Source organism: Lepus europaeus, chromosome 7 (genome assembly GCF_033115175.1).
Source record: "Lepus europaeus isolate LE1 chromosome 7, mLepTim1.pri, whole genome shotgun sequence".
Lineage (NCBI taxonomy): Eukaryota > Metazoa > Chordata > Mammalia > Lagomorpha > Leporidae > Lepus > Lepus europaeus.
Genome location: NC_084833.1, coordinates 103,036,956 through 103,062,671, shown reverse-complemented (window position 1 = coordinate 103,062,671; position 25,716 = coordinate 103,036,956). Strand labels below are relative to the sequence as shown.

General features: G+C 39.5%; 2 protein-coding genes across 5 annotated transcripts in view; both read left to right on the top strand.

Annotated features, from left to right (window-relative positions):
- The window catches only part of LOC133764697 (NXPE family member 4-like), a 29,617-nt gene extending 22,103 nt beyond the window's left edge, over positions 1 to 7,514 (top strand). For 3 of the 4 annotated variants that reach the window (XM_062198376.1, XM_062198375.1, XM_062198374.1), the window contains 5 exons: positions 1,399 to 2,132; positions 2,628 to 2,689; positions 2,757 to 2,828; positions 4,016 to 4,222; positions 6,702 to 7,514. In XM_062198376.1, the coding sequence (XP_062054360.1) occupies positions 1,399 to 2,132; positions 2,628 to 2,689; positions 2,757 to 2,828; positions 4,016 to 4,222; positions 6,702 to 7,237 (1,611 nt within the window). In that variant the 3' untranslated portion in view covers positions 7,238 to 7,514. The remainder of the gene's footprint in view (positions 1 to 1,398; positions 2,133 to 2,627; positions 2,690 to 2,756; positions 2,829 to 4,015; positions 4,223 to 6,701) is intronic. The other variant, XM_062198377.1, reaches the window with a different exon arrangement.
- Positions 7,515 to 20,738: 13,224 nt separating this feature from the next.
- LOC133764696 (NXPE family member 1-like) overlaps positions 20,739 to 25,716 on the top strand; it is a 38,205-nt gene continuing 33,227 nt past the window's right edge. Inside the window, exon 1 of the mRNA XM_062198373.1 lies at positions 20,739 to 20,803. The gene's annotated coding sequence lies outside the window, so the exon portion shown is untranslated. The remainder of the gene's footprint in view (positions 20,804 to 25,716) is intronic.

The window sequence follows — 25,716 nt, the reverse complement described above, 5'->3', positions numbered from 1 at the left end:
GTTCTGTCTGTACACTCAGTCCATTGCTAACAGTGGGGCATTGAAATACCCTACTATTTTTGTATAACAGTTTATTTTCTCCCATCAATTCCATTGACATTTACTTTCTATGTTTAGGAGATTCAATTTTATGTTCATGTATATTTATAATTGCTATATCCACTTGATGAGTTGACCCCTTTATCGTAGTGTATTTATCTTCCTTGTCTTATTTTGTAAATTTTCACTTAAAGTCTATTTTATCTGATATAAATATAGCAACTCTTGATTACATTTGGTTTCCATTTTCATGGAATATCTTCTCCCATCCCTTCACTGTCTATGTCTGTCCTTACAAGTGAATTGAGTCTCTTGTTGGCTGCATATAGTTAGTTGGGTGTGTTGTTTTTCATTACCATTTCAGTTACCTTATGTCTTCTGATTGGCTAAGTTAATCTATTTACATTCAAGGAATTACAGAAAAGTAAAAACGCATTACTACCATTCTGTTCATTGTTTTCTGGTTATTTTGAAGATCCTTTATTCCTTTCTTACAACCTTGCTTTCTCCTTTTGTGACTCATTTTTTCAGTGGTGTATTTTGATTCCTTTTTTATCTTTTGGTGCTTACTTTGTGGTTAGCAGGAAGCACACAAAGTCCTTATAGTGATAACAACCTACTTTAAACTGATAACAACCTAAGTTTGACTGCATAAAACTCTACAGTTTTACTCTATCCCCTCCACACACTTAAAATTTTTATATCACATCTTTTTATATTATATATTCCTTAAAAAAGTATTGTAGCTATTATTATTTTATTTTAAGTTTGTCTTTTAACCTTCATACTAAAGATATAAGTGATTTATATACTACCATTACAGTATTGGAATATTCTAAATCTGAATGTATAATTATTTTACACATGAGTTTTATAATCTCATATGTTTTTGGTGCTTATTAGCATCTTTTTCTTTCAGATGAAAAACTCTCTTAAGCATTTTATGTATGACAGATCTAGTGGTAATGAACTTGCTCAGCTTTTGCTTGTCTGGATTAATTTTTTTAGTAAATTTAAAGATTAAAAATGGGCAGAAATCATTTTTCTCTGTTATGCAACTAAAACAACAGTTTTTCATTTGGTCTTCACAATTGTCTAGTAAAGTCGATTTTATCACCACCTTTTTAAGAAATAAGATCCTAGGGCTCTTTGGGTTTCGATGGCTCTTCCAAAATAGATTAGCTAGTGAGACGTGGGATGTTCTCTAAAGAAAAGCATTTATACATGATCTAGAAATTTCAGTTCATTTCATTTTTGCAGCCCTCTTTATTCTGTGAAAGATAGAAGCTGGCTAGCCACCAAAAATCATTACAATAAATAGGGAACATGAGCTATGTTCTCTATTTATTATCATTTCAGATATGGACCGCAATTGAGTTGCCCATCTCCTTCCATCGCTGGAACTTCATCACAAAGCCCTCATGCTCAGAAGCACCACTGCGTCCAGTAGTTTCAGCAGCAGAGACACAGCTGAAAATAAAGCAAATCGTGGAGAAACTAGATCAGCTGATCCCACCCAGACCTTTCACCCACGTGAACACCACAACGAGCGCCGCACACAGCACAGCCACCATCCTCAACCCACGAGACAAGTACTGCGTGGGGGACCAGCTGGACATCTTGCTGGAGGCGAGGGACCACTTGGGACGCCGGAAGGAATATGGTGGGGATTTCCTGAGGGCCAGGATGTTCTCCCCAGCCCTGAAGGCGGGAGCCTCCGGAAAGGTGACCGACTTCAACAATGGCACCTACCTTGTCAGCTTCACCCTGTTCTGGGAGGGCCAGGTCTCCCTGTCTGTCCTGCTCATCCACCCCAGTGAAGGGGCATCAGCTCTCTGGAGGGCAAGGAACCAAGGCTATGACAGAGTGATCTTCACAGGTCAGTTTTCCAGTGGGACCTCCAAGGTCAATACTGATTGTGCGCTGGTTTTAAACTCAAGTGCTGAATTATGCCAATATCTGGATGCTGAAGACCAAGAAGCCTTTTACTGCCTGAAGCCCCAACACATGCCCTGCGCTGCACTCATTCAGATGCACTCCAAGAACACGAAAGTATCTTATCTTAGCAAACAAGAAAGGAGTCTCTTTGAAAGGTAAATCTTGTTTTGAAGACTGCCTGGGCACATGTGGTGATTTGGCCTATATGTCAATCTAAATGGAAGTCTGAAGAGTCTACTGACTTTGGGATTCTTTAAACAAGCATCACCTAGGGAAAAACCTCTTAATTCATTTGGGACAGTGTGTCCTCTCCAGAAATCCCCAGAATTGTGTAATATTTAACCATTATTAATGAGATAAAAAGTATATACACAGAATAAAAATGAAAAGGGATGAGAAATATACATGTGTGTAAGTGTGTGTGCTCTAATATATTCTTTCTGCATTTCAAAAATCACCTTACACACCTTCTCAGTGACTGTATACTATAGAAAATAAGCAAAAAATGAAAACTCACTAACTGGCCTGAAACTGTGGGCACAGGCATCAACTTCCCAGTAAGAGATAACTGAAGCACTGGATCATCACTTCTTGAGAGTTTCCTGGTTGGGGCCCACTTGCAGATTAATTACTGTATTTATCTCTTTAAGGTCAAACTTGGGTGCAGAGATTTTGAAAAACTTCAATGCGATTAGCATCTCCAAATGCAATCGTAAGTGCCCTCGTGTTTGGTGGGTGGTGCTTAGTGCTGGATTCACCTGAAGGGTTTCGTCTTTCAGCTGGACAAGCTCACTGTCTCAGTCCTATCAGCACTTTGCTCATCTGGATGCTTACGCAGGCTGAGATACCAGGTACTAAGTGAACACATGACTGGCATCACTAGGACTTAGTTCATCTGTTTTATTAGCTGTTTCTCTCTTCATCAATCTCCTCATCAGAATACCTATCCATGTTATATTCTAGCCTTCACCCATTAAAACTCTCATCTCATTTTAACCTCGCCACACTACCCACCTCCACATCACCACTACCGTCACTTCCCATGTCACTGCTAGCCCAAGAATCACCGTCTACAGGTTTCCAGGCTGCCATTGAGGAGGCAACTCATTACGGTTCCAGCCTCCTGGCCTTTGTCACCTCTCAAAGAATTGTAAAATACAAAGTTCCACACTTACAGTCATTAACTTCTCTTCCATTTCTCTGACTCAAAACAGCCTAGGAAATCACTATCTAAAATGATTTAAGGGAACAGCTTTTATGTTTCTGCAAGTTCAGCATTAAAAGTTAGCTTGCTAATTGCCAATAAAATTGTATTTATGAAAATGTAAATATGTAGCTAGATGCAGACATGCTAGTTTTCATCTTACGTACATGGATATGCCCATACTAGTTGTGAAGTGTTCAGCTACTTCCTTTGGTTGATGAATAATCACTGCCCCAACCTACCACAGCTCCTGAGCATCCCAGCCACCTCAGATTCCTAGACTCTTCATAACCCAGGGACAGAAGGGTTAATACCTGGCTCATCTTGGACCTCCAGATACCCTCCAGCCTATATACATGTCCATTTAGAGTGATCAGTTCCCCCAAAAATAGTTAATATTTTTTGTATCAAACTGCATTTAACTCAAAGGATTTATAGTTGACTGTGGCACTTAAGACCCTGGGACAGAGAATGACAAACCTAGAGGTAAAGTGGGCTAACATGATAGGATATGGAGCTTTCATTGCTATGCAAGAATTGATGAGTTTACTTTCATAAGGGAGCTAACAATAACTTAAGGTTTACACAGAAAGTATTTTTTTCAGAGAGAAAACATGAACTCTTAAAATGAATATTAGTGAGCGTCATGTGGAAGATCCACATCACAGAAAAAATGTGCTAGAAAGTAGCTATCCATTAAGAGGATATTTCAGCAATTTTTTTGCACCACACTCATCCTCTTTTAAGAGGATACAGAAATGATGGAAGGCTCTTGTTAACACTGATGGATAATTTTGTGTTTTAAAAGGTCCTGTCTTACTGATTCTTTGGCAGAAGGAACAGTTCCAGTGAAGAAGAAATGCAAGTTTGGGATGACATCTACAATCCCCAGCGGGCATGTCTGGAAAGATTCCTGGAAACCCGTCTCCTGCAGTTTGGCTCCTGTTGATATGAAGGAGTGCCTGCGAGGAAAATTCATCTATCTAATGGGAGACTCCACAGTCCGCCAGTGGATGGAATACTTCAAAACCAGTATTGACAGTATGCCTCAGTCTAAACTATTATTCCTAGCTCTTTCAGAAACTTCTTGATCACTCCAAAAGGAGAAAGGAATATGAACCAGCCTTTCCTGTTTCATGTTTCTAAATCACAATATGGCGACATCGTTCGCCAGATATTGTTATCTTTCCTCTAAAAGAATCTAGTAATCTGACCAGAAGGGAGACAGTGTAGAAAAACGCTTATTATACTCATAGTCCTGCAGAACACATGCTTTAGCTTGCTCAGAAAAGTACTGAAGTTTAAGACATTGAATTGGCCTCCTTGTACGACTGGCGTGATGATTCATTCTCTGAGTTCTGGGTCTGGATGGCCTCATTTTAAAACCTGGCTTCTTCACATCCTATCTGGGTTACCTGGGGACAGGTTACAAGCCCATCCTGTCCCTCAGTCTCCTCAGCTGTCAGCCTAGATGAAGAGCCCCCACTTGGTAAAATGAGGTCATACACACAGTACTGTGTAGAGTACAAGTCAGAATGCCATTTGCTAAGGTGTTAACTTCTCTGCTGTAAGCTAACATCACTATTCTTACCTGAGTGGGCAGATGGCAGGAGAGAGGCAAGGACTTGGCATCAAGTGAGGGCTTGGCATCAGGTGACTGCAATGATTAGGCACGGGCCTTGGAGTCTGACCGACCTAGACTGAGCCACTTAGAGACAGCGATCTTGGGGATGTTATTTATTTATTTTGTCTTATTCCCTCATCAACCAGGAATAATAATAATATTACCTCGTGCTTGTTTTGGGGACAAAATAAGGTAACAGATAAAAAGAATTTAATACATTGTAAGGTACATTGGCACATAGGACATGCCCAAAAAAGCAACAGCCTTTGTGATTATTATCATGATTGTATTAGAGCTGGAGCTGGAATCCAGTTGCTAGAATTCTAGCCTAACTGTGCTATTCTCTGAACCAAAACACACTAGTAAGAATTCAGAATTCACTAGAGGTCCTTAGCTATCTTAGCTAGATAATCATCACTACCCATCCCTGCTATAAACCAGGACCCTAGCTCATCTCACAGAGATCGGTGCAATGGCTGTGGTTCCATCTTAGCTCTCCTGCTATGAGAGTAGCCTTATAATTTCAAACTTAGAAGGAAAGATGGTCCACGCAATAGATGGGGAAAGTCAGTAAGGTACTAGATCAGCATAATAAGAAATTACAGAAGATGGAGAATTTTAAATTGTGTTCTCGGTAAATGATTGAACTCCTCAACAGCTCAGTATATTCATCTATGAAAACGAAGGGTCTGCTGATAATCTTTAACATTGCATTCTGTAACAGTGGGTCTCTGAGGTCATATACAATGCTGGGTTTTTGATTACCCTCTTCAGCTCATCTTTTAGTTGTGGTCAGAAAGCTTCTGTTGTACATTTCGTCCAAAGGAAAATTCTATATGGTCACAGTATGCATTGGAAAAGAAAATTGAAGAAATTTGGAAATGGAGTGAAGAAAATATTCTATTTTCCCCAACCTTCCCTCCAGCAACTCTACTTTCCAACCTCACTGGGTTCAGACCTAGAGTGTAGGCCTTTACTTCTTTTTTTTTTTAATTATTTAATTATTTGAAAGGCGAAGTTGAGAGAGAGAAAGAAAGAGAGAGAGAGAGAGAGAGAGAGAGAGAAATGGTCTTCCATCTGCTGGTTCACTCCCCAGATGGCTACAATGGCCAGAACTGGGCTGATCCAAAGCCAGGAGCCAGGAGCTTCTTCAGGTCTTCCACGTGGGTGCAGGGGCCCAAGGACTTGGGTCATCTTCTACCGCTATCCCAGGCCATAGCAGAGAACTGAATGGGAAGTACAACAGCCAGAACTCGAACCGGCACCCATATGGGATGCTGGCATTGCAGATGGCAGCTTTACGCGCTATGCCACAGTGCCAGCCCCTAGCCGTTTACTTCTAAGATGTTCTACATGTTTCTACAATAGAGTACACTTAGGGGTAGGCTCTTGGCAAAATGCTTACGTCACTGCTTTTGATGACTGCATCTCACAGCAGGTGCATGATTCAAGCCCAGGTTCCTCTGCTTTCACTCAGCTTCCTGTTAATGGTCATCATGAGATGCATCAGGCAATGGCTCAAATACTTGGGTCTCCACCAATCACACAGGTGCCCCAGGTGGAATTCCTGCTCCTGGCTTCATCCTGGTCTAGCCTTGACTGTTGTGGGCATTTGGGGAGTGAACCAGCAGATGGAAGAACAGTCTGTCTCTTTCTTTTAAATAAAATGAGAATACAGAAATGTTTATTTTTCAAAGGAGGGCATACATTATCTCTTATATGGGTATAACACTTCTTTGATTACTCAAATTCACAACTATTACCAAACTAAAGCCTATAATGAAAGAAACATGATTAGCTTAATTTCAGCATCAAATCTTTTCCCCCACCTTTTTGACTTGTCAACCTTTGTAATTTTATTCTCCTTTCACTTTGGGATTTCCTGTTTGCCATCAGCACTGAAGCCAGTGGATCTGCATGAAGCTGGAAAGTTGCGACACCAACTTGCTGTGGACCTGGATAGGAATATCAACATCCAGTGGCAAAAGCATGGTTACCCATTGATTGGATCAATTAGCTACTCAGTCAAAGAGATTGAGTACATCGCCCGGGCCATTGACAGAACTGGAGGAGAAAAGAATACTATCATTGTTATTTCTCTGGGTCAACATTTCAGACCCTTCCCCATTGATGTTTTTATCAAAAGAGTCCTCAATGTCCACAAGGCTGTTCAGCGTCTTCTTCTGAGAAGCCCAGACACCCTGGTTGTCATCAAAGCAGAAAACATCAGGGAGATAAACAATGATGTGGAGAGAGTTAGTGACTTCCATGGTTATATTCAGTATCTTATCATGAAGGACATTTTTCAGGACCTAAATGTAGGCCTCATTGATGCCTGGGACATAACAATTGCATATGGGACACATGATGTCCACCCACCTCAAAATGTAGTAGGAAATCAGATTAATATATTATTAAATTATATTTGCTAGATAACACATCTCTCTGAAATGCATCCTTCGAAGTGTTTCTACTTTAAGATGGAATTAGAGACAGCTGGTTGGCCTGCTGGTTAGGACATCTGCATCCCAATTCAGGAGTATGTGGGTTTGTTGCCCACGTCCTGCTCCTAAGTTCCCCACTAATGCAGTTCCTGGGAGATAGCAGATAATGGCTCAAGAATTGTTCCCTGCCACTTAAGTGGAAGATCTGGATTGAGTTTCTAATTCCTGGCTTTGGTCACTTAAACCCCTGCAAGTATTTGGGGTGTGAACCAGAGAATAAGAGAACAATCTCTATCAAACAAATAAATATTTTTAAATGCAACTAAAAATATTCATGAAAATGACCTACATTTATTGATCTGAGCCACACTACTCGTTGCCAATAGGAAGTGAAGACACTATGGGTAAAAGTTCTTCACTTTTATGAATGGAAAATTAGAACAATAGAGTAAATGTAAAATAAACAATTGGAGAAAAATTCTCATTTCCTCATTTCTATTACTGAAGGCAGGTTCAGGATAGGTTCCAGATTAGGAGTCCAGTAAGGTAGTTATTGCTGTCCTAGAAGAGTAACAAAATTATAAGAAGGCCTCCTGGATCCTGAAAACCTCTGATGTTTTTTCTTTACAGTAACTATCACTGACAGTATCATCTCATTCTATAGCAATTATTGTCCATGAACACAGAATAACACAGGTGAAATCTTGGCACCCTGAAATTAAATGGAGTTTGTCTTTAGTTCTACTGTTGCCTGTAGTTAAAAATTCACTTCAGCTCTCTGCACCTCAGCTTCCCAAATGAATGGATTAGTCCAAGATTTATGATCTCCAACCGTCCTTTGTGTATCTCTGGCTGCCACATGTATTCTAGGGGCACTATCTTGAGGGACAAGTGACAGCAGAGGTGCCTGGTGGGCAGGTGCCACTCCTATCATTTCATCCAATGTGCTGCTTTCCAGTGAGCTTTGGAACCATGAGTCAAAAAACGAACTGGGACTACTGTCAGAGCAATAGTCAAATTTTATTAGCTTTTTAAAAAAAAATTATTAGTTTTACATGGGCTTTCATATTTGCACAATCACAGCATGCTTCTTATCCAGGGGGGTTAGTACAAGATTAGTTCAAGGAAATATGTTTTCTATCAAATGAGATAATATTCGTGTTTCGTATAATTTGAAGGAATAATCCATATTAAAAAGATGATCAAAATATTTGCCTTCAAGGATATGGCCTGCAGCTACATGAGAAAAGGGGGTTGCAGTATCTGGCCAAGGAACATGTTCAGACTAGTACAATGTGCACGGTGACTTTTGCCCCGTTCCCTGAAGTGTTCTTCAGGCTTCTCATGTACATCTCAGATTCAGCCTTGCCCGGTCTCCACAGTCCAGAATATCACAGCATGCTTCAAAGCTCTATCCAGTCAAGTCTCTCATTGTCCCAGTTACCTCTGAGGCCCCGATCCAGGTTGGCCTCTCAGCCACTTCCATCACTCATAGTACTATTTTTGTTGGCTAGCTACATCATGCTAGAAATGTTAAATGTATGTCTGCATATATATTTATACATGTAAAACACTACAAGTAAACTACATCATACACCTACAGCTAAATCATACCTGTCATGATAGCTCATTACACTCACATATAAGTAATCTTTTATCCTCATAGCTAAGTGCACATCCACGCAATTCCAATCATTTCAAGTTTGAAACTTCACGCATTGAACAAATTATTGGGATTACATAAACTAATGAAAAAATAAATAAGTATCTTACATGACTTGTAGAGGGGAAAGTAAATTTTTAAAAAAGCTTCCTGGGGGCCGGCGCTGTAGCATAGTGGGTACGGCCGCCAACTACAGTGTTGGCTTCCCATTTGGAGAACTATATGTTCTCTACTGTATATCACACAACTGGAGCTTCCAATCATGTTATTTTGGCTCCTACTGTCCACCAAAGTATCCTCTGCGTAAGTGATTAGTCTAAACAGAGTCTATTGGAGTTGCTGGGGTTTTGTGTGTATGTGTGATTTAATGAAAGATTGTGTATGGCTGAAGCCTCTTGGTTCTCTTTACTGCATTAGGAAAAGAATCATCCTGAGAGTAAGGACAAGAAGAGAGTAGAGACTAAGAGAGGATCTTCATTGCATTGTTTGAACCACTACATTCAGCCTTATCTGCAGCTAGATCAACTCCTTAAGACTGCTCATCCACAGGAGTCATTGAGCTTCCTTTTCCAATTTGTTGAGGATCTTTTGTTTATCAGGTATTATGCACCAGACAGGTATTGGTGATGAAGGATGGACAAGAAATTCTCAGTGTAAATTAGAAAGGGAACAATAAATAAAGGACAATGAAATATTTTTAAATGGTAGACCTGTCACTTGCTGCAGCCTTCATGCCCTAATAAGACCACAGAATTGTCTCAAAAAAGATTTATAAATTTCATGACAATCCTGGAGGTGAAGAGATTATTTCAAAAGAACAAAAAATATGAGAAAAGTTCTAATAGACTAAAATCAGAAGAGACTGAATAAAATATAAAATATAGTCCAAGATGAATTCATAAGTAGATTTTCATAAGTTTCAGATATCAGGAACAGGAAGAAACTCTTCTGTGATTGATGAGAAAACTCAGGAGGCATAAGTACCCCACATACTATATGAAAGAACTGAGGGTGCATGCTTGACCCAAAATGTCAGAGAAGTGCTAGGCTAACACCTGGGAGGAAAAAAAAAGTAGATGGCTCTCAGAATGCTACCTGTTAGCATGCAGCTGCAGTAAATGTTTCCAACAGCTCTCCCAGAGATTAAGTGGAGCAAGCAACTCCAAATCTGACAAGGAAGATTGCAGGAACTCTCAAATGCAAGCATGAAAATATAACCACAGATTACCAATCATTTGAAAAAGACTAACACTTGAAAGAGAGGCATCAAGCAAAAAAAAAATCAGAAGAAAATTACAACTGAAGAAAGTAGAGTTAAAAGAGCAGCCAATACATGAATTTGGAGTAAGTATGACCTGCTATTTCCAGAATGATATAATAGGACATTGCACCCATACTTAATTAGAATATTGCCAAATTCAAATGTGATAGATGAAACACAGAAAAGTGAGAGACCCACAGAAAATGGAAACAAACTGGGGAGACAAAGTATTAACATAAATAAATCCTCCCAAATAGAGAATAAAGGGAAAATGAGATCAACGTTATAAGAAGAAAGAAAACAGATCTTAGATTTCAGATTTAAAAGATTATAAATCATAAAAATGCCAAGTAAGATGAAGATTAAAAAGAATATCATAAAATGTCGTAATACCAAGGATGAAGAGAAAAATCCATTTAAAAATTCAAATTATACTAATGTGGATATCTGATAGTTCATTAGCAACATCAGAAACAAGAAGACAATGGAACAGTATCTCAAAGCTAAGAGGAAAAGATTTATCTTAGAATTCTGTAAAAAATAAAATGTCAGGTTTTTTTTAGATAAGACAGAACTATAGTTAGCCTCTTACTGGCCTTCTCTGAGAGAACCGCCAAACAATTTATACAAAATGATAATAATTTTTTAAGATTTTATTTATTTATTTATTTATTTATTTTTGACGGGCAGAGTGGACAGTGAGAGAGACAAAGAGAAAGGTCTTCCTTTTCCGTTGGTTCACCCCCCAATGGCCGCTGCGGCCAGCACACTGCGCCTATTCAAAGCCAGGAGTCAGGTTCCTCCTGGTTTCCCATGTGGGTGCAGGGCCCAAGCACTTGGGCCATCCTCCACTGCACTCCCGGGGCCACAGCAGAGAGCTGGACAGGAAGAGGAGCGACCAGGCCAGAATCCGGTGTGCCAGCGCCACAGGTGGAGGATTAGCCTATTGAGCCATGGCACCAGCTAATTTTATTTATTTATTTGACAGGTAGAGTTACAGACAGTGAGAGAGAGAGACAGAAAGAAAGGTCTTCCCTCCGTTGGTTCACTCCCCAAATGGCTACCACGGCCAGCACACTAAAGCCAGGAGCCAGAGCCAGGTGCTTCCTCCTGGTCTCCCATGCAGGTGCAGGGGCCCAAGCTATCCCAGGCCATAGCAGAGAGCTGGACTGGAAGAGGAGCAACCAGGACTAGAACCGGCATCCACATGGGATGCCGGCACCAAAGGCGAAGGATTAACCCAGTGCGCCATGGTGCCAGCTAAAATGATAACAATTGAATTCAATAGATAGGAGTGGGTTTTAGAAACAATATTGATTAAAGAAGCCAGAATAAGAAGGGATTTTATTACATTTATAAATGAAAATAATGAAAACTTACTCTTTTTCTTTTTAATTTTATTTAATGAACATAAATTTCCAAAGTACAGCTTATAGATTACAATAGCTTCCCCTCCCATAACTTCCCTCCCACCCACAACACTCCCCTCTCCCACCCCTTCTCCTCTTACATTCACATCAAGATTAATTTTCAATTATCTTTATATACAGAAGATCAATTTAGCATATATTAAGTAAAGATTTCATCAGTTTGCACCCACACAGAAACACAAAGTGTAATATACTATTTGAGTACTAGTTATAGCATTAATTAAACACCTAAGAATAATTGTGTATTAATTACCAAGTTCAACCAATAGTTTTAAGTAGAACATAAAAAATACTAAAAGGGTAAAGTATTAAGTTCTTTTTTTTTGTTTGTTTGTTATATGTTTTTTTAATTTAATAAATATGAATTTACAAAGTACAACTTTTGTATTGTGGTGGCTTCCCCTCCCCCAACCTCCCTCCCACCCGTGGCCCTCCCCTCTTCCACTCCCTCTCCCATCCCGCCCTTCATCGAGTTTCATTTTCAATTACCTTCATATACTGAAGATCAACTTAGTATATAGTAAGCAAGGATTTCAACAGGCTGCACTCACACTCGCACAGGTATAGGGTATTGTTCGACTAGTAGTGTTTTTAAGTTTCATAGTAAAACACATTAAGGACAGAGATCCTACATGGGGAGCATGTACCCAGCGACTCTTGTTGTTGATTTAACAATTGGCACTCTTATTTATGACGTCAGCAATCACCCGAGACTCTTGCTATGAGCTGTCTAGGCTATGGAAGTCCCTGGAGTTCACCGACTCTGAACTTGTTTAGTCAAGGCCGTGTCACAGTGGAGGTTCCTTCCTCCCTTCAGAGAAAGGCACCTCTCTCCTTGATGGCCTGTTCTTTCTGCTGGGGTCTTGTTCTCCAGGATCTTTCATTTAGATTGTTTTTTGCCACCGTGTCATGGCTTTCCTTGCCTGTGAGACTCTCATGGACCTTTTAGCCAGATCTGAATGTCCCAAGGGTTGATTCTGAGGCAGGAGTGCTGGAAAACTTACTCTTAAGCATAAATAGTAATAGTAATAGTATTTCTGGAAGTATGTGATGAAAATTGCTGAGTGCTTAAATGCAGTGCCAGACTTAATTCTACATATTCAAAGTGTATTCACTCGTTTTGTCTCTCTAACAACCTTATATGAGCTGGAAGCTGATGATACAAAGGCACAGAGGAGTTGAACAACTTGCCATCTGTCACAGAACTACCCACAGTAGGTGGGTGATCCAGGATGTGAACCTAAAAGTAGCACTGATTATGAATGTTCATATATTTAAAGGATGGGAGAATATTCCAGGTGATGTTAACATGAGAAATAAGAACTTAGAGTGAAAAATGATAACAGTCTACTACTCACATGGGAGGCCTGAATTGAGTTTCTAGCTCCCAGCTTTGGCCCATCCCTGCTCTGGCCACTGCAGGCATTTCAGGAGTGATCCAGCTGTTGTAAGTTCTCAATATATATGCCTGTCTTTGATTTCTGCCTCTCAAATAAGTAAATTCATTTTTAAGTTTTTTGAAACAACTAGTTTACAGTTGTTCATAGCAGCTTTATTTGCAAAACACCTCACCCAGAAACAACCAACATGTTTTTTCAGTAGGTGAATGGCTCTACAAATATTATACACAAACACAATGGAATATTACTCAGCAATGAATAAACTATCATGTGCAACATCTTTCAAGTGAAAAAACTCAATTGAATTAAAAAATTCAATCTCAAACATCACATACTGTATGAATTATTTTATTTATATAGTGGCTGTCCTATGTGAATATTATAGAGATGAAAACTGATTAGTGTTTGCTAGGGATTAAGAATGGTAAAAGGGGTTGAGATGAATATCATGGAGTAGCTTGAAGGAGACTTATATGGCAACTGAACAGCTCTTTATATTTAAAATTTCTAAATGTATTTGAGAGAGAGAGACAGGAAGACAGAGAGCTGCCATCCACTGGATCACTACCCAAATGCCCACAGTGGCCTGAGCTGGGCCAGGGCCAGAGCCAGTAGTGGGAATCAGAATCCAGGTCTCCCATGGGGGTGACAGGAATCCAATTTCCTGAGTCATCACTGCTGCCTCCCAGAATCTGCACTGGTGGGAATCCTGCATGAGCCAGATCAAGGTTGAACAAAAGGACTCAGTGCAGTAGGCAGGCATCTTCATTGCTAGGCTTAATGCCCACTCCAGTCCTGTATCTTCATTGTCATGGTAGTCCCACAGTCTACACATGGAATAACACAACATAGTGCTAGACACACACACGGTATCAATGTCAAATTGCTGGTTTTGATATTAGACTATACTAAATTTTTGAAAGTCATAACCATGGAGAAAACTAGAGAAAAATGCATGGGACTATTCCATACTGTTTCTGCAATGACTCATGAATCTATAATTTCTTACAGAAAAAGTAAGAAAGATTATGTGTTGTCTTTTCAAGAGGTAAACAAAAACCAAAGAAACATGCTCTAGTTTATGTAAAGAGATAAAAAAACTAAACATCCAGCAGACTCTAACAAACGAGAAAAAATAATTCAAAGCAAAAACTATTTAACTGACAGGAATGATAGTTCTTATTGGTATTTGAAGAAATAACTGCCAAAATATTTAATATTTTATTAATCTGTAAGCCAAGTTACTCAAGAAGGTCAATAATGCAAAGCATTAGATACATGAAGAAAACTACATAAAGGGAATTATAAAGGTTTGGAAACCAGTATTTGACCCTAATGATAGAGCTAGAAACATGCCAGGGGATTCCAATTCAATCCCATCAAGGTGGCATGTACCAATGCCATCTTACTAGTCAAAGCGATCAGTTTAAGTTCATAATTGATCATAACTATAGGATAAAGTGTCAAAGGGATCACACTAACGAGACTAGTGTCTGCTAATACTCACTGATAGAATTAAAAGGAGAGAACGATCCAACATGGGAAGCGAGATACACAGCAGACTCATAGAATGGCAGATGTCCTAAATAGCACTCTGGCCTCAGAATCAGCCCTTAAGGCATGTGGATCCAGCTGAAAAGCCCATCAGAGTATTTCAGGCATGGAAAGCCAAGATCCCAGTGGAAAAAATGGGGCCATCAAAGAAGGAGGTACCTTTCTCTGAAGGAAGGAGAGAACTTCCACTTCGACTATTGTCGGAGGCCACCCGACAAACCACACGGAGACACGCAGCACTCAGTCAATTCATCACCACGTTTATTGCCTCATCGCGTTCCAAGCCAAAGTAGGGGGCCCGGCGATGAGGGACTGGAGGCAGTCTCCCTGGGGAAACCCTTCAGTCTCCAGCAGCGAGCACCAAGAAACACAAGGATATATACCCCAGGCCCCATACAGATAACATTCATTGTGTGCAATCATGCATAGCACAGGAAGTTTACAAGGTAGTAAAGATCAGGGTACAAGCTATGCAGATAGAGCAAAGAACATCATAAACCTTCATCAGAAGTCACATCCTGCCCGCAGGAATGCGGGATGAAAAATCTTGTGCCTTCAGCCTTCAGGACAATAAGCACAGGAAACAGGATTAGATAAGGGACAGCCTCAGCCTGCTGCATTTCATGTCGGGCCAGGGCCACTGGCCCCGACAGACTATGACCCTGATGGAATAAGATCAAAGTCAGCGAACTCAAAAGGCTTCCATAGCCTTGGCAACTCATGACTAGAGCCTGGGGAGATTACTGATGCCATAAACAAGAGTGTCAAATTGTTAAGTCAACAACAGGAGTTGTTGTGTACTTACTCCTCATGTGGGATCTGTCTTTAATGTGTTGTCCAATGTGAAGTAATGCTATAACTAGTACTGAAGCAGTACTTTACACTTTGTGTTTCTGTGTGGGTGCAAACTGATGAAATCTTTACTTAATATATACTAAATCGATCTTCTGTATATAAAGATAATTGAAAATGAATCTTGATGTGAATGGAATGGGAGAGGGAGCGGGAGATGAGAGGGGTGCAAGCGGGAGGGAAGTTATGGGGGGGGAGCCATTGTAATCCATAAACTGTACTTTGGAAATTTATATTTACTAAATAAAAGTTAAAAAAGACTTTCTGCTGTATTTTTATTTGATATACTGAATTCTTCATCTCTAATATTTCAGTTTGATTTCTCTTCAATATCTCCACATCCAAGCAGAATTTCTCTTTCCATGTCATATATGGAATTGTTTAACTCATGTATTTGCTTCTGGGTGTTTTTGAATAATGTTAAGATCATTTTTTGAATTCTTTCAGGCATTTCATCAATCTGCTCATCTCCACATTCTAATACTGAAGTGTTGTTTTGTTCCTTTTGAGGAACTTCCTTGTTTATGCTTCTTGTATTTCTGTTTATTTTCAGGCATTTGTGGAAGCACTTGTTTTCACATTCACAGGTAGCATGGAGATCCATTCTCAGGCCCATGATCCTCCCCCTGTCCGTGGAGAGAGCAGCAGTGTGAGCCAGATGCTTGCCTGATACCAGATGGTCAATGTCCCACCTTGGTAAGCTGAGTCCTGGTGCCTTAACAGAGTGAGGGGAGGGGAATGCTTCACAGGCTTAACTGGAGACCCTGCCCCTTGCCAACTCTCCAGGTCAGCCTAAAAGTCAGTGGGGATCACAGATAAAATCCCCCAATCTTACATGACTGTAGCTGCACCTGCTTACCTTATTAAATGGCTCTTCCTCTCTGTTAGTCACCAAGCACTCTTTGAGAGGACGGAAAGAAAACAATGTGCTCTGCGTCCTGTGATTAGGTGGGCACCCTGTCTTCTGTTACTACTCTAGGGTGGACTCAAAGTCAGTGAGGTCCATGAGGTTCTTCCTCAGGCAGCATCACCAGTGACAAAGGCTGCCACAGGCAACTAGAAAACAAATTCCAGGGCCAGTGCTGTGGCACAGCAGGTTAAAGCCCTGGTTGGAAGTGCCAGCATCCTATATGGGTGCCAGTTCTAGTCCCAGCTGCTCCTCTTCTGATCCAGCTCTCTGCTATGGCCTGGGAAAGCAGTAGAAGATGGCCCAAGTACTTGGGCCCCTGCACCCACGTAGGAGACCCGACTTCAGATTGACACAGCTCCAGCCATTATGGCCATCTGGGGAATGAACCAGCAGACCTCTCTCTGTCTCTACCTCTCTCTGTAACTCTGTCTTTCAAATAAATAAAATAAATCTAAAAAAAAAAAAAAGAAAAGAAAACAAATTCCTGGAAACATCTTAGACCAAAAAAAGAAGAATTTTAAAAGATTGAAAATAGTATTTGAGATTTATGGGTTAGTATCAAATGACCAAACATATATGTCTTAGGAGCTCCTGAATGTGCAGAAAGAGAGAATGGATTAGCAGGGTTATGCAGTAGAATAATAGCAGCAAACATCTGTAATTTGGAGAAATATAGGGACATCCAAGTATAGGAAACACACAGAACTCCTAATACAGATGATTAGACAATATCTTCACCCTAGAACATTATAATCAAAGTTTGAAATGTTTGAAACTATGAAAAGTTTCTAAAATGTGCACTAGAGAAATACCAGATTATCTTCAGAAGATCCTAAATTAGACTAACAACTGATTTCTCAACAAAATCTCTACAGGCTAGGTTTAAATGGAGAGTAATAGTCCAACTCCTGGAAAAATAAACTGTACACCTAGAATACTGTACCACCAAAGCTCTATTTGTAAATGAAGCTGATATAAAGACCTTCAAAAAAAGAGAAAATGAAAGAATTTGTAACCACTGTCCAGTCTTACAAATGACACTTAAGGATGTGTTACACACAGAAACAGAGAATGAAGGTCATCATTAAGAAAGAATATGAAGGACGAAAATCTTATAGGGGGGCGGCGCCATGGTTCACCAGATTAATCCTCCGCCTGCGGCGCCGGCATCCCATATGGGCATCGGGTTCTATTCCCAGTTGCTCCTCTTCCAGTCCAGCTCTCTGCTGTGGCTCCGGAAGGCAGTGGAGGATGGCCCAAGTGCTTGATTGCCTGCACTTGCATGGGAGACCAGAAAGAAGCACCTGATTCCTGGCTTCGGATCGGCGTAGTTCTGGCTGTAGCAGCCATTTTAGGGGTGAACCAAAAGAAGGAAGACCTTTCTCTCTGTCTCTCCCTCTCACTGTCTGTAATTCTACCTGTCAAATAAATAAATTTTAAAAAATCTAACCAAAAAAAAGAAAATCTCCTAGTAGAAAGATAAAGAAAACTCAAAGCAAACAATAGGAATATTTATAAAAAGTGGCAGGAACAAATCATTACTTTGGAATAATTGAGTATAATAATATAAATTAATTGAGTAATAATTTGATTATAAATGACCTAAATTCTCCAATTAAAATATACAGACTGATTTAGTGGATTATAAAAAAAAGATCCATTTATTTGCTGCCCACAGAAACACACCTCACCACCAGATACACACACAGTGACTGAAAGGATGCCTGGTAATATACGATGAGTCCTGCAGCTGAACATTTGTTTTTATCATGTTATCTAACTATAAGAGATCAAGAAAGGCAAAGCTCATGTGATACAAAAATGGTAACTCTGGGTCACCCTACTAATAAAGTGTAGGTAAGCAAACATTCTCCTGGTGAAGATGAAACAGCAATGTGAATGCTCTACAAGACGAGCTTCCCTGGGAAGCAGCCAGTGAAAATGTCAGCAGTCACAAGGAGAAGTGAAGGAAGGGGCCTGCTGATGAGATCTCTGAGGGAGGAAGTGGGAGGGGGGAGTGTCTAGGCTCATCCAAGTTTGCTACCTTCTGTGCCTTAAGCCTTCACCTCCCAGGTGCTGGTTCTCTGATAGCTTTGTCACTTCTCCCTAAAGTCTCTGACGTTCTTCCATCAGCTTCCTTGTCTCCCTGCCACTGAGTGCAGTACTGGGCAGTGTCAGCAAGGTTGGAACAGACCGGCTAGCTTCCATGTCACCCACTTTCACATTGTTCACGGGGCATTTCAATACACATCTCCATTTAGAATCCACTGCATCTTCAGGCTGTGCCTCTTTCCACACAGCTTCCTTATCTGAAGTTTGCAATGGAGCAAAATGTTATGATAAACGTGTGTTAGCTCTCCTCATTGGGATCCCAGTCAAGGGGCTACAACATTAGCTATAGGCTGTCACACTCACCCTATATGCACCATTCCTGGGTGGCACTTCACACAGGACAGGACAGGCCCTGAGCTCATCACTTGGAATCACACTTTTCCCGCTGATGTATATGTGGTTCCAGATTTGTAATGACTTCAGTTTTGAGGAGTCATTTGCATTTGAGGTCTGTGGGCAGAACAAAGTCCAGCAATCTACTTGTCCTTAACATGGCCTGGGGGCACAGAGTGGTGTCCTCTTATGGGCTGCCAGGGTCATACGTCTGAGACAATGTCGCAGATGGGTCAGCAACACCCAGTCATACTGGCTGAGTTCCACACCCTTCAGTAATGTTTCCAACTACTCATATACGCCAAATGCCAACACCATAAAAGAGGAGACAGAGAGATCAAAATTTCCAGTTAGAACCTGCTCTGACCTCTCAAATTTACCACCAAAGACCATTTCACAGAAGGAGGTACCTTTCTCTGAAGGGAGGAGAGAACTTCCACTTTGACTATGACCCTATCGGAATAAGATCAAAGTCAGCGAACTCTAAAGGCTTCCATAGCCTTGGCAACTCATGACTAGAGCCTAGGGAGATTACTGACGCCATGAACAAGAGTGTCAAATTGTTAAGTCAGCAACAGAAGTCACTGTGTACTTACATCCCATGTGGGATCTGTCTTAATGTGTTGTCTAATGTGCAGTGATGCTATAACTAGTACTAAAACAGTATTTTTACACTTTGTGTTTCTGCGTGGGTGCAAACTGATGAGATTTTTACTAATTATATACTGAATCGATCTTCTGTATATAAAGATAATTGGAAATGGAAAAAAAAACCTGGTGTTAAATTGGAAATGGCATAGAAAATTAATTAATTTTTAAAAAGATATTATGTAGGATCTCTGTCTTTAATGTGCTGTACACTGTTATTTAATGCTATAACTAGTACTCCAACAGTATTTTGTTCACTTTGTGTTGCTATATGGGGGAAAACTGTTGAAATCTTTACCTAATATATACTAAACTGATCTTCTGTATATAAAGAGAATTGAAAATGAATCATGATGTGATTGGAAGGGAAGAGGGAGCAGGAAAGGGGAGGGTTGTGGGTGGCAGGGAAGTTATGGGGTGGGGGGAAGTCATTGTAACCCATAAGCTGTACTTTGGAAATTTATATTCATTAAATAAAAGTTTAATAAATGGAAAAAAAATGCTTGGAGCTATTTCCTACACTGTTTTCCCTTGCATACTCTTCCATCCACAATAGTTCTCAAATGGGATCCACACAGAAGTGCCAGTCCACGGATGGCTTGTTACTGGTCGTCATCAGGGTAGAAACTTAAATTGAGAGTTAAGAATTTGAAATTTCCTTGACAACCTCTGTTGCCCACAGCATTCACACAAATTTTTATTATATTTTCAAAAGTATTAGTAGGTGAGTTTGGAAATTACAACCATAAGTAAAGAACATTAGCTGTAATTTTGAAAGTCATATCTTAGAAACTGCTACACTGTTTGGACATCCAGGTTGATAAAGAAAAAGAGCTGAAGTATCAGACACTTTACAAAACCCAGGGAGTTGGGTGGAGGGCAGGAGGTGTGGGATAAGGGCACCCCGTTTGCATACCAAAGAGAGCAAATAATCCTTCCCCATTTATTGGCGACCTTTGCAGAGCAACAGAACCATCCCAACCACTCACCAGTTCTCTTAAAGGAGCCACTTGTTTGGTTATCAGAGAAGAATCTGCCATCCTGTGGAGCCACCAGGGGATCTTCACACTGTGACCTTTAGGACCCCAGCAGTCTTAGACCTAAGAAAGTCCCATTCCCAAGGATGCCTGGTAACACAGGGGGCGAGAAAAGGAAATCTCAAAGATTCTGACAGCCCGTCTGCAGAGCCACTGGGATTATGTCACCATCTAATTATACTTTTCTTTATTGTATCTTCATATCTGTGCCCCAAGGTAATAATAAACCAAGGGGCAGTGAATACAGGTTGATGAAAACAAATGTGCTCTCAGTCAAGGATAAAGGGGACTTCTGCACACAAGAACTCACAGGCATTTTTCCAACTGCGCAGACAGAGGCAGTCATCGGAAGAGGTAAGTGAAAGCCAGTGATGAGGGCCCTGTGCTTCTGGGCCTCCTGTCTTGCCTGTGGTCAGTGAAGGGGGTGGGGGAGGTGGGCCAGGAAAGCAAAAGAAATCAGAAAGACTTTGTGAGCCAAGGTCTTCTCTCAAGTAAGATAGAGAAGAAAAGGGAGAGAGTTCAAAAGAAAATACTGGGAGAGACACAGGAAGTGCGGAGCAGGCATGGACATAGTCACTCAGCCTTACAGCCAGCTGGAGAGGGGAAATGGGTGTGAGAAACACAGGTTTACACCTAATAACGTTCCTCTGCCTTGTTTCATGTGTGGCATTTCTGGGGGAAACTGTGTAAATATGCCACAAGAACTCAGAACATGGGAAGAGCAGTGCAATGTAGAGTTATCCTGGGAAGTTGTCTGTCCAGTTAGGGCTTATGTTGGGGAATGGCCAACCACTGAATGTGGGTGGGATAGAGGCAAGTTGTCCCAGGTGAATAGCAGGGTATGTCATAAAGTCATAAAACCAGGAATATTTTTTTTCTTTATTTGTGTCCTTGAATTTGTGTGTGTCCTTGTGTTGTGACTTGTGTGTATATTTTTAATTTACATAAAGAATGCTGTGGTACAGACTTACAATTCTTATTACTTTGTTCTCTTAGCTCAGACTTGAATAGCCTTCCATGTTGTGTGTAGTTGCTCCTAAGTGCTAGATAATATCCCACAGTACACATCCACTACATTTTTCTTAACCATTTCTTAGTAACGCATATCAAAGTTCATCAACTTCCCAACATTATACAAGGTACACAATCAGCTGAAATAAAATTTTATGTGATGTGTTTGTGGACCTGACTGGGAAGTCCTCTGTGACATATCCAAACTGGGCTTTCAGCATATGTTGACACATTTTAAAACAAACCTTCAAAAATGCTTCTATATTGCTTTCAAAGATTATTACATTAATTTGTATTCAACAGTGCAGCATAGGTATGGATAGAAGTGTGATCTATATTATGACAGTTGGATTTAAGTCACCAATGATAGGACAACTTAGCTTTAGAAAATACGTGAATGCAATTTATCATATTTAAAGATATAATTTAAAAATTTATCATACCTTTCAATCAGAAAAAATCTTTGATAACAGTTCAACTCCTATTAATGATAAATATACTTAGCTAACTGCTTTTAGAAATAAAACCTTCTATGGAGAAAGCATTAACAAGCCCAGTATCATACATAAGCATCATATATTTCATTGAAAGTGGAGAAATGTTGAAACTACTAAGGAGAACAAGACAAGGTGCCCAGTGTGGCCTCATCTGATCCCCTCTGTTCTGTATGTGCACTATTATAAAAGCATATAAAATAAAGTTTACATTTCTATTGGTCAGCCAGATCATTTATTTAGAAAATGAAATGAAATAGTATTATATAAATAATGAATATATAGAGACACATACTAATGTGTGTAGATAATACTTATTTATAGGTATATATAATTTATGTTTCCAATAGACTGGCATGGAACCTCCTTTTAAGGACAAAAGGAGAACCTGAATAACTTCATTTCTGATCAATTTGAAGATCAGAGAGCTACCAGGACAGGAAGAACTTGAGTGATCCAGCTCTCAGAAGAAAGTATGAATGAAGCAGAGAGTAATTAGGGAAATAAAAAAAATGAAATACCATATTCAAAATACTGTACCCTCCACAAAACAAAATACTGCAATATAGTAGTATATATACAGTAAAAATTTTTGCAAAATTGAAAACAAAAAAAGGGGGTGGGTTGTAATTTATGGATTTGTCCCTAGCAAATGTAACTTACACAAGAATATTAAAGGTAGTTCTTCAAGCAGAAGGTAAATTCTCTAAATGACAGTAGAAAAATGTAATGAAGAATGAAAAAAGAAACTATATATATTAATCTAAATGAGTAAGGATTATACAAAGTTGTACAAATTATACATCATATTGTTCTTCTAGAATTTAAATATATGACAATAATAGCAAAAAAAGTGAAGGAGTTAAATGTAAGTGAAGTATAGTCTATAAGATCCTTTATTACCAGAAATTAGTAAAAGTTCCAAAGTATATTAGATCTCATAAAATCAAAGTTGCATATTGAAATTTCTAAAATAGTGTAAAAACTGTTAAAGTAGTTCATATAAATGATAAGCTGAAAGAAAAAATAGAATAACTAAAAAATTCTCATTTATACAAATTAGTCAAAAGGAGGAAAATAAAATAGAGATGGCAGGACAGATGAAAACCAAATAAGATAAAATTACAGATGTACTAATGATAACATAGAATGCAAAAGATGGCAGATTTGCTTACCTGGAACTAACATTTTGCAAATAACAGTACTAAACCCTGGTAAAATATATTTTTAAAAAAACTTATTTGAAAGTACTGCAGAAAGACAAATTGGAGTGGATTTCATCCTTGAACAAGAGAACTAAGCTTGGAGGGAGTTGAGCTTCTAGGGCTTTCTCCCTGACAACATGCCCTAGTGTCTATTGTGCAAGGTCATCTTGAGTTCAAGCAGAAAACTGCTGGCTTTCTGGTCTGGAGGTGTCACATGCTAGAGTTCAAGGCAGTGTGAGTGGCTGGAAATTGAGCGGGGCTATCCAAGAAGGAGGAAAGCCTTGGAGGGAAGAGCCCTAAAATTTGTGTATAACATTCAAATCATTGAGTGACCCTGAACTGTGTGAGCATAATAGAGACTCTATGGAGCCCAGCAGAAAAGACCTTTCTGGAAGCCTGAAATGACTCTGTAGAGACTTCACCTGTTACCCAAGGCAGGGTAAACAGAATTTGAAGTTTGAGTCTCAGTAAAGTAAAAGGGTTTGGTTCAAATCAGAATGTTTTCAAAAGTCCACCCAGCTAAAATGAGAGAGAAAAACTTCCCTGAATTGAAAGACTCAATTGTTTTTTACTAGAGCAATTTCAACCAAATTTACCTACAGGGTAAGAGCAATAAATTCAAGCAGGCTTTCCATGAATCTCCAGAAGTCAAACATTTACTTTCCCTTTTATCCAGTCATTCCACCGTAGGTCTTCACCAAAATTAAATGTAAGTCTGTTCGTATTCAGAACTCTACGTGAATAATCAGCTACTGTTCACAGTAGCCCCAAACTCAAGTTAGCCCAAATGTTCAAAAAATGAAGGCTGGGCTAAAATGGTATGGTATGTCCACACAGTAGATTTTGACTTAGTAATTAATAGGACCCAACTGCTGGAAACTGCAGCAACACTGCTCAGGCCTTGAAAACATTCCACGGACTCACCAGCCATGAAAGGTTACATTCAATGTAATTCCATTTTTAGGAAACACTAAAAACAAATCCAATCTACAGCACCAAGAAACAGATCTGAGGTTTCCTGGGGCCAGAGGCACGGTAGGATTGGGGAAGAAGGACATACTTACCTGGAAGCTGGTGCAAGGGAACTTGGGGGATGGTAATATTCTCTGTTTAGCGTGATGGCACACAGGTGTGTCCATTTTCTACACTCATAAAACTATGCCCTTAAATGCAAATATTCCAGTTGTATGTACACTCTACCTCAACAGAGGTTCTCTTTCAAAGCTGAAGCAGTTCACTGGTAATACTTCAGAACTATCTGCCCAGGCAGCAATAGTGCTAGAAAACGGACCCCAAATTAAAGAGATGCTTAATGAGTCGATGTAAGCAGGCTGAGCCACTGTGGGGGTAAGAAGGATTCCCAAATGCAATGCCTCAAACAAGGAAAGGAGACAGAGGTTTATTCCACACTCATGTCACTGCCTAGTGAGCTTCTGCCCCTTGAGGTTCTCCAGGAAGCCAGGCACCATGGAGGCTTTGCCATCTAAAAGATCCAGACTATCAGACTACCAATGGGGCCCATGTTAAAAGAAGTTTTAAGAACTCCTTGTTCCCAGAATACTGTTGTCTTTTTTTTTTTTTTTTGGAATGAATACAAAAAAATATCGTTTTATTTCCTCATTAAACACTAAGTCATATTATTCAAAATGTGTTTCAAAATCCTTAGCCAGATAACCAATTCCAGTCACTATTTTAGTTCTAATGTTCACCAAGAAAATAGTCAAGTAACTGAAAGCCATTATGAGCAACCATCAAGAGAGAAGACCTACATTGCTATCTATAACTTAACTTAGTAGGTTATTCTCTCAATATGCTCAGTAATTACTATTCCATTAGTTTATAGTGACATTAAAATAAACGTATAATTTCAAACTCAACATTCCTTTCACTGTGAACATAAAAATTCTAAAAGATAGCTGTGAGTTGGGGTACAATAAGGACTGTGGCTGCTGGGACAGTACTGTTCAAAGCCAAAATGATTGGCAGCCTTGGAAAGGCATAAACTATATACACACACTCTCAGTATGCTACATTTCTCATATTTTTTCTTTGCATACTTGTCTCATAATATGGTATAAATAATTTCTTTAAATTTGAAAAGACAATCAAGATGAATACATTTTCATCTTCATTTCAAAATAACTCTTTTAAATGAAAAATTTTCTCACATTTGTTAAATATGTCTTAGAGATGAGTTTAAGTATTTTCTTCACTACATGTATAATTTTTCTACCCTATCTTAATGCCTCATTACAATCAATTTGGCAATAAGACCTCTCTAGTACTCCATGAAAAACTGCATTCAATAGATTATAAGATTGTTACATCTGCACCCAAATTCTTATATACTACAACAAAGTCTAAAAAATGTATGGCCATGCATCAACTATTGCAAATAACCTCATATATGTATTTAATTCAAATTTTGTGGAGAAAGGGTACAAAATAAACACTACAGTATTTCTTCAACTCTATTTAATGCTGCCTATAGTTAGATGAAAAGATTAATACTACTGAGAGGAAGAATCAAATGGCTTTAAGGTCTGTTTTCCAAGTA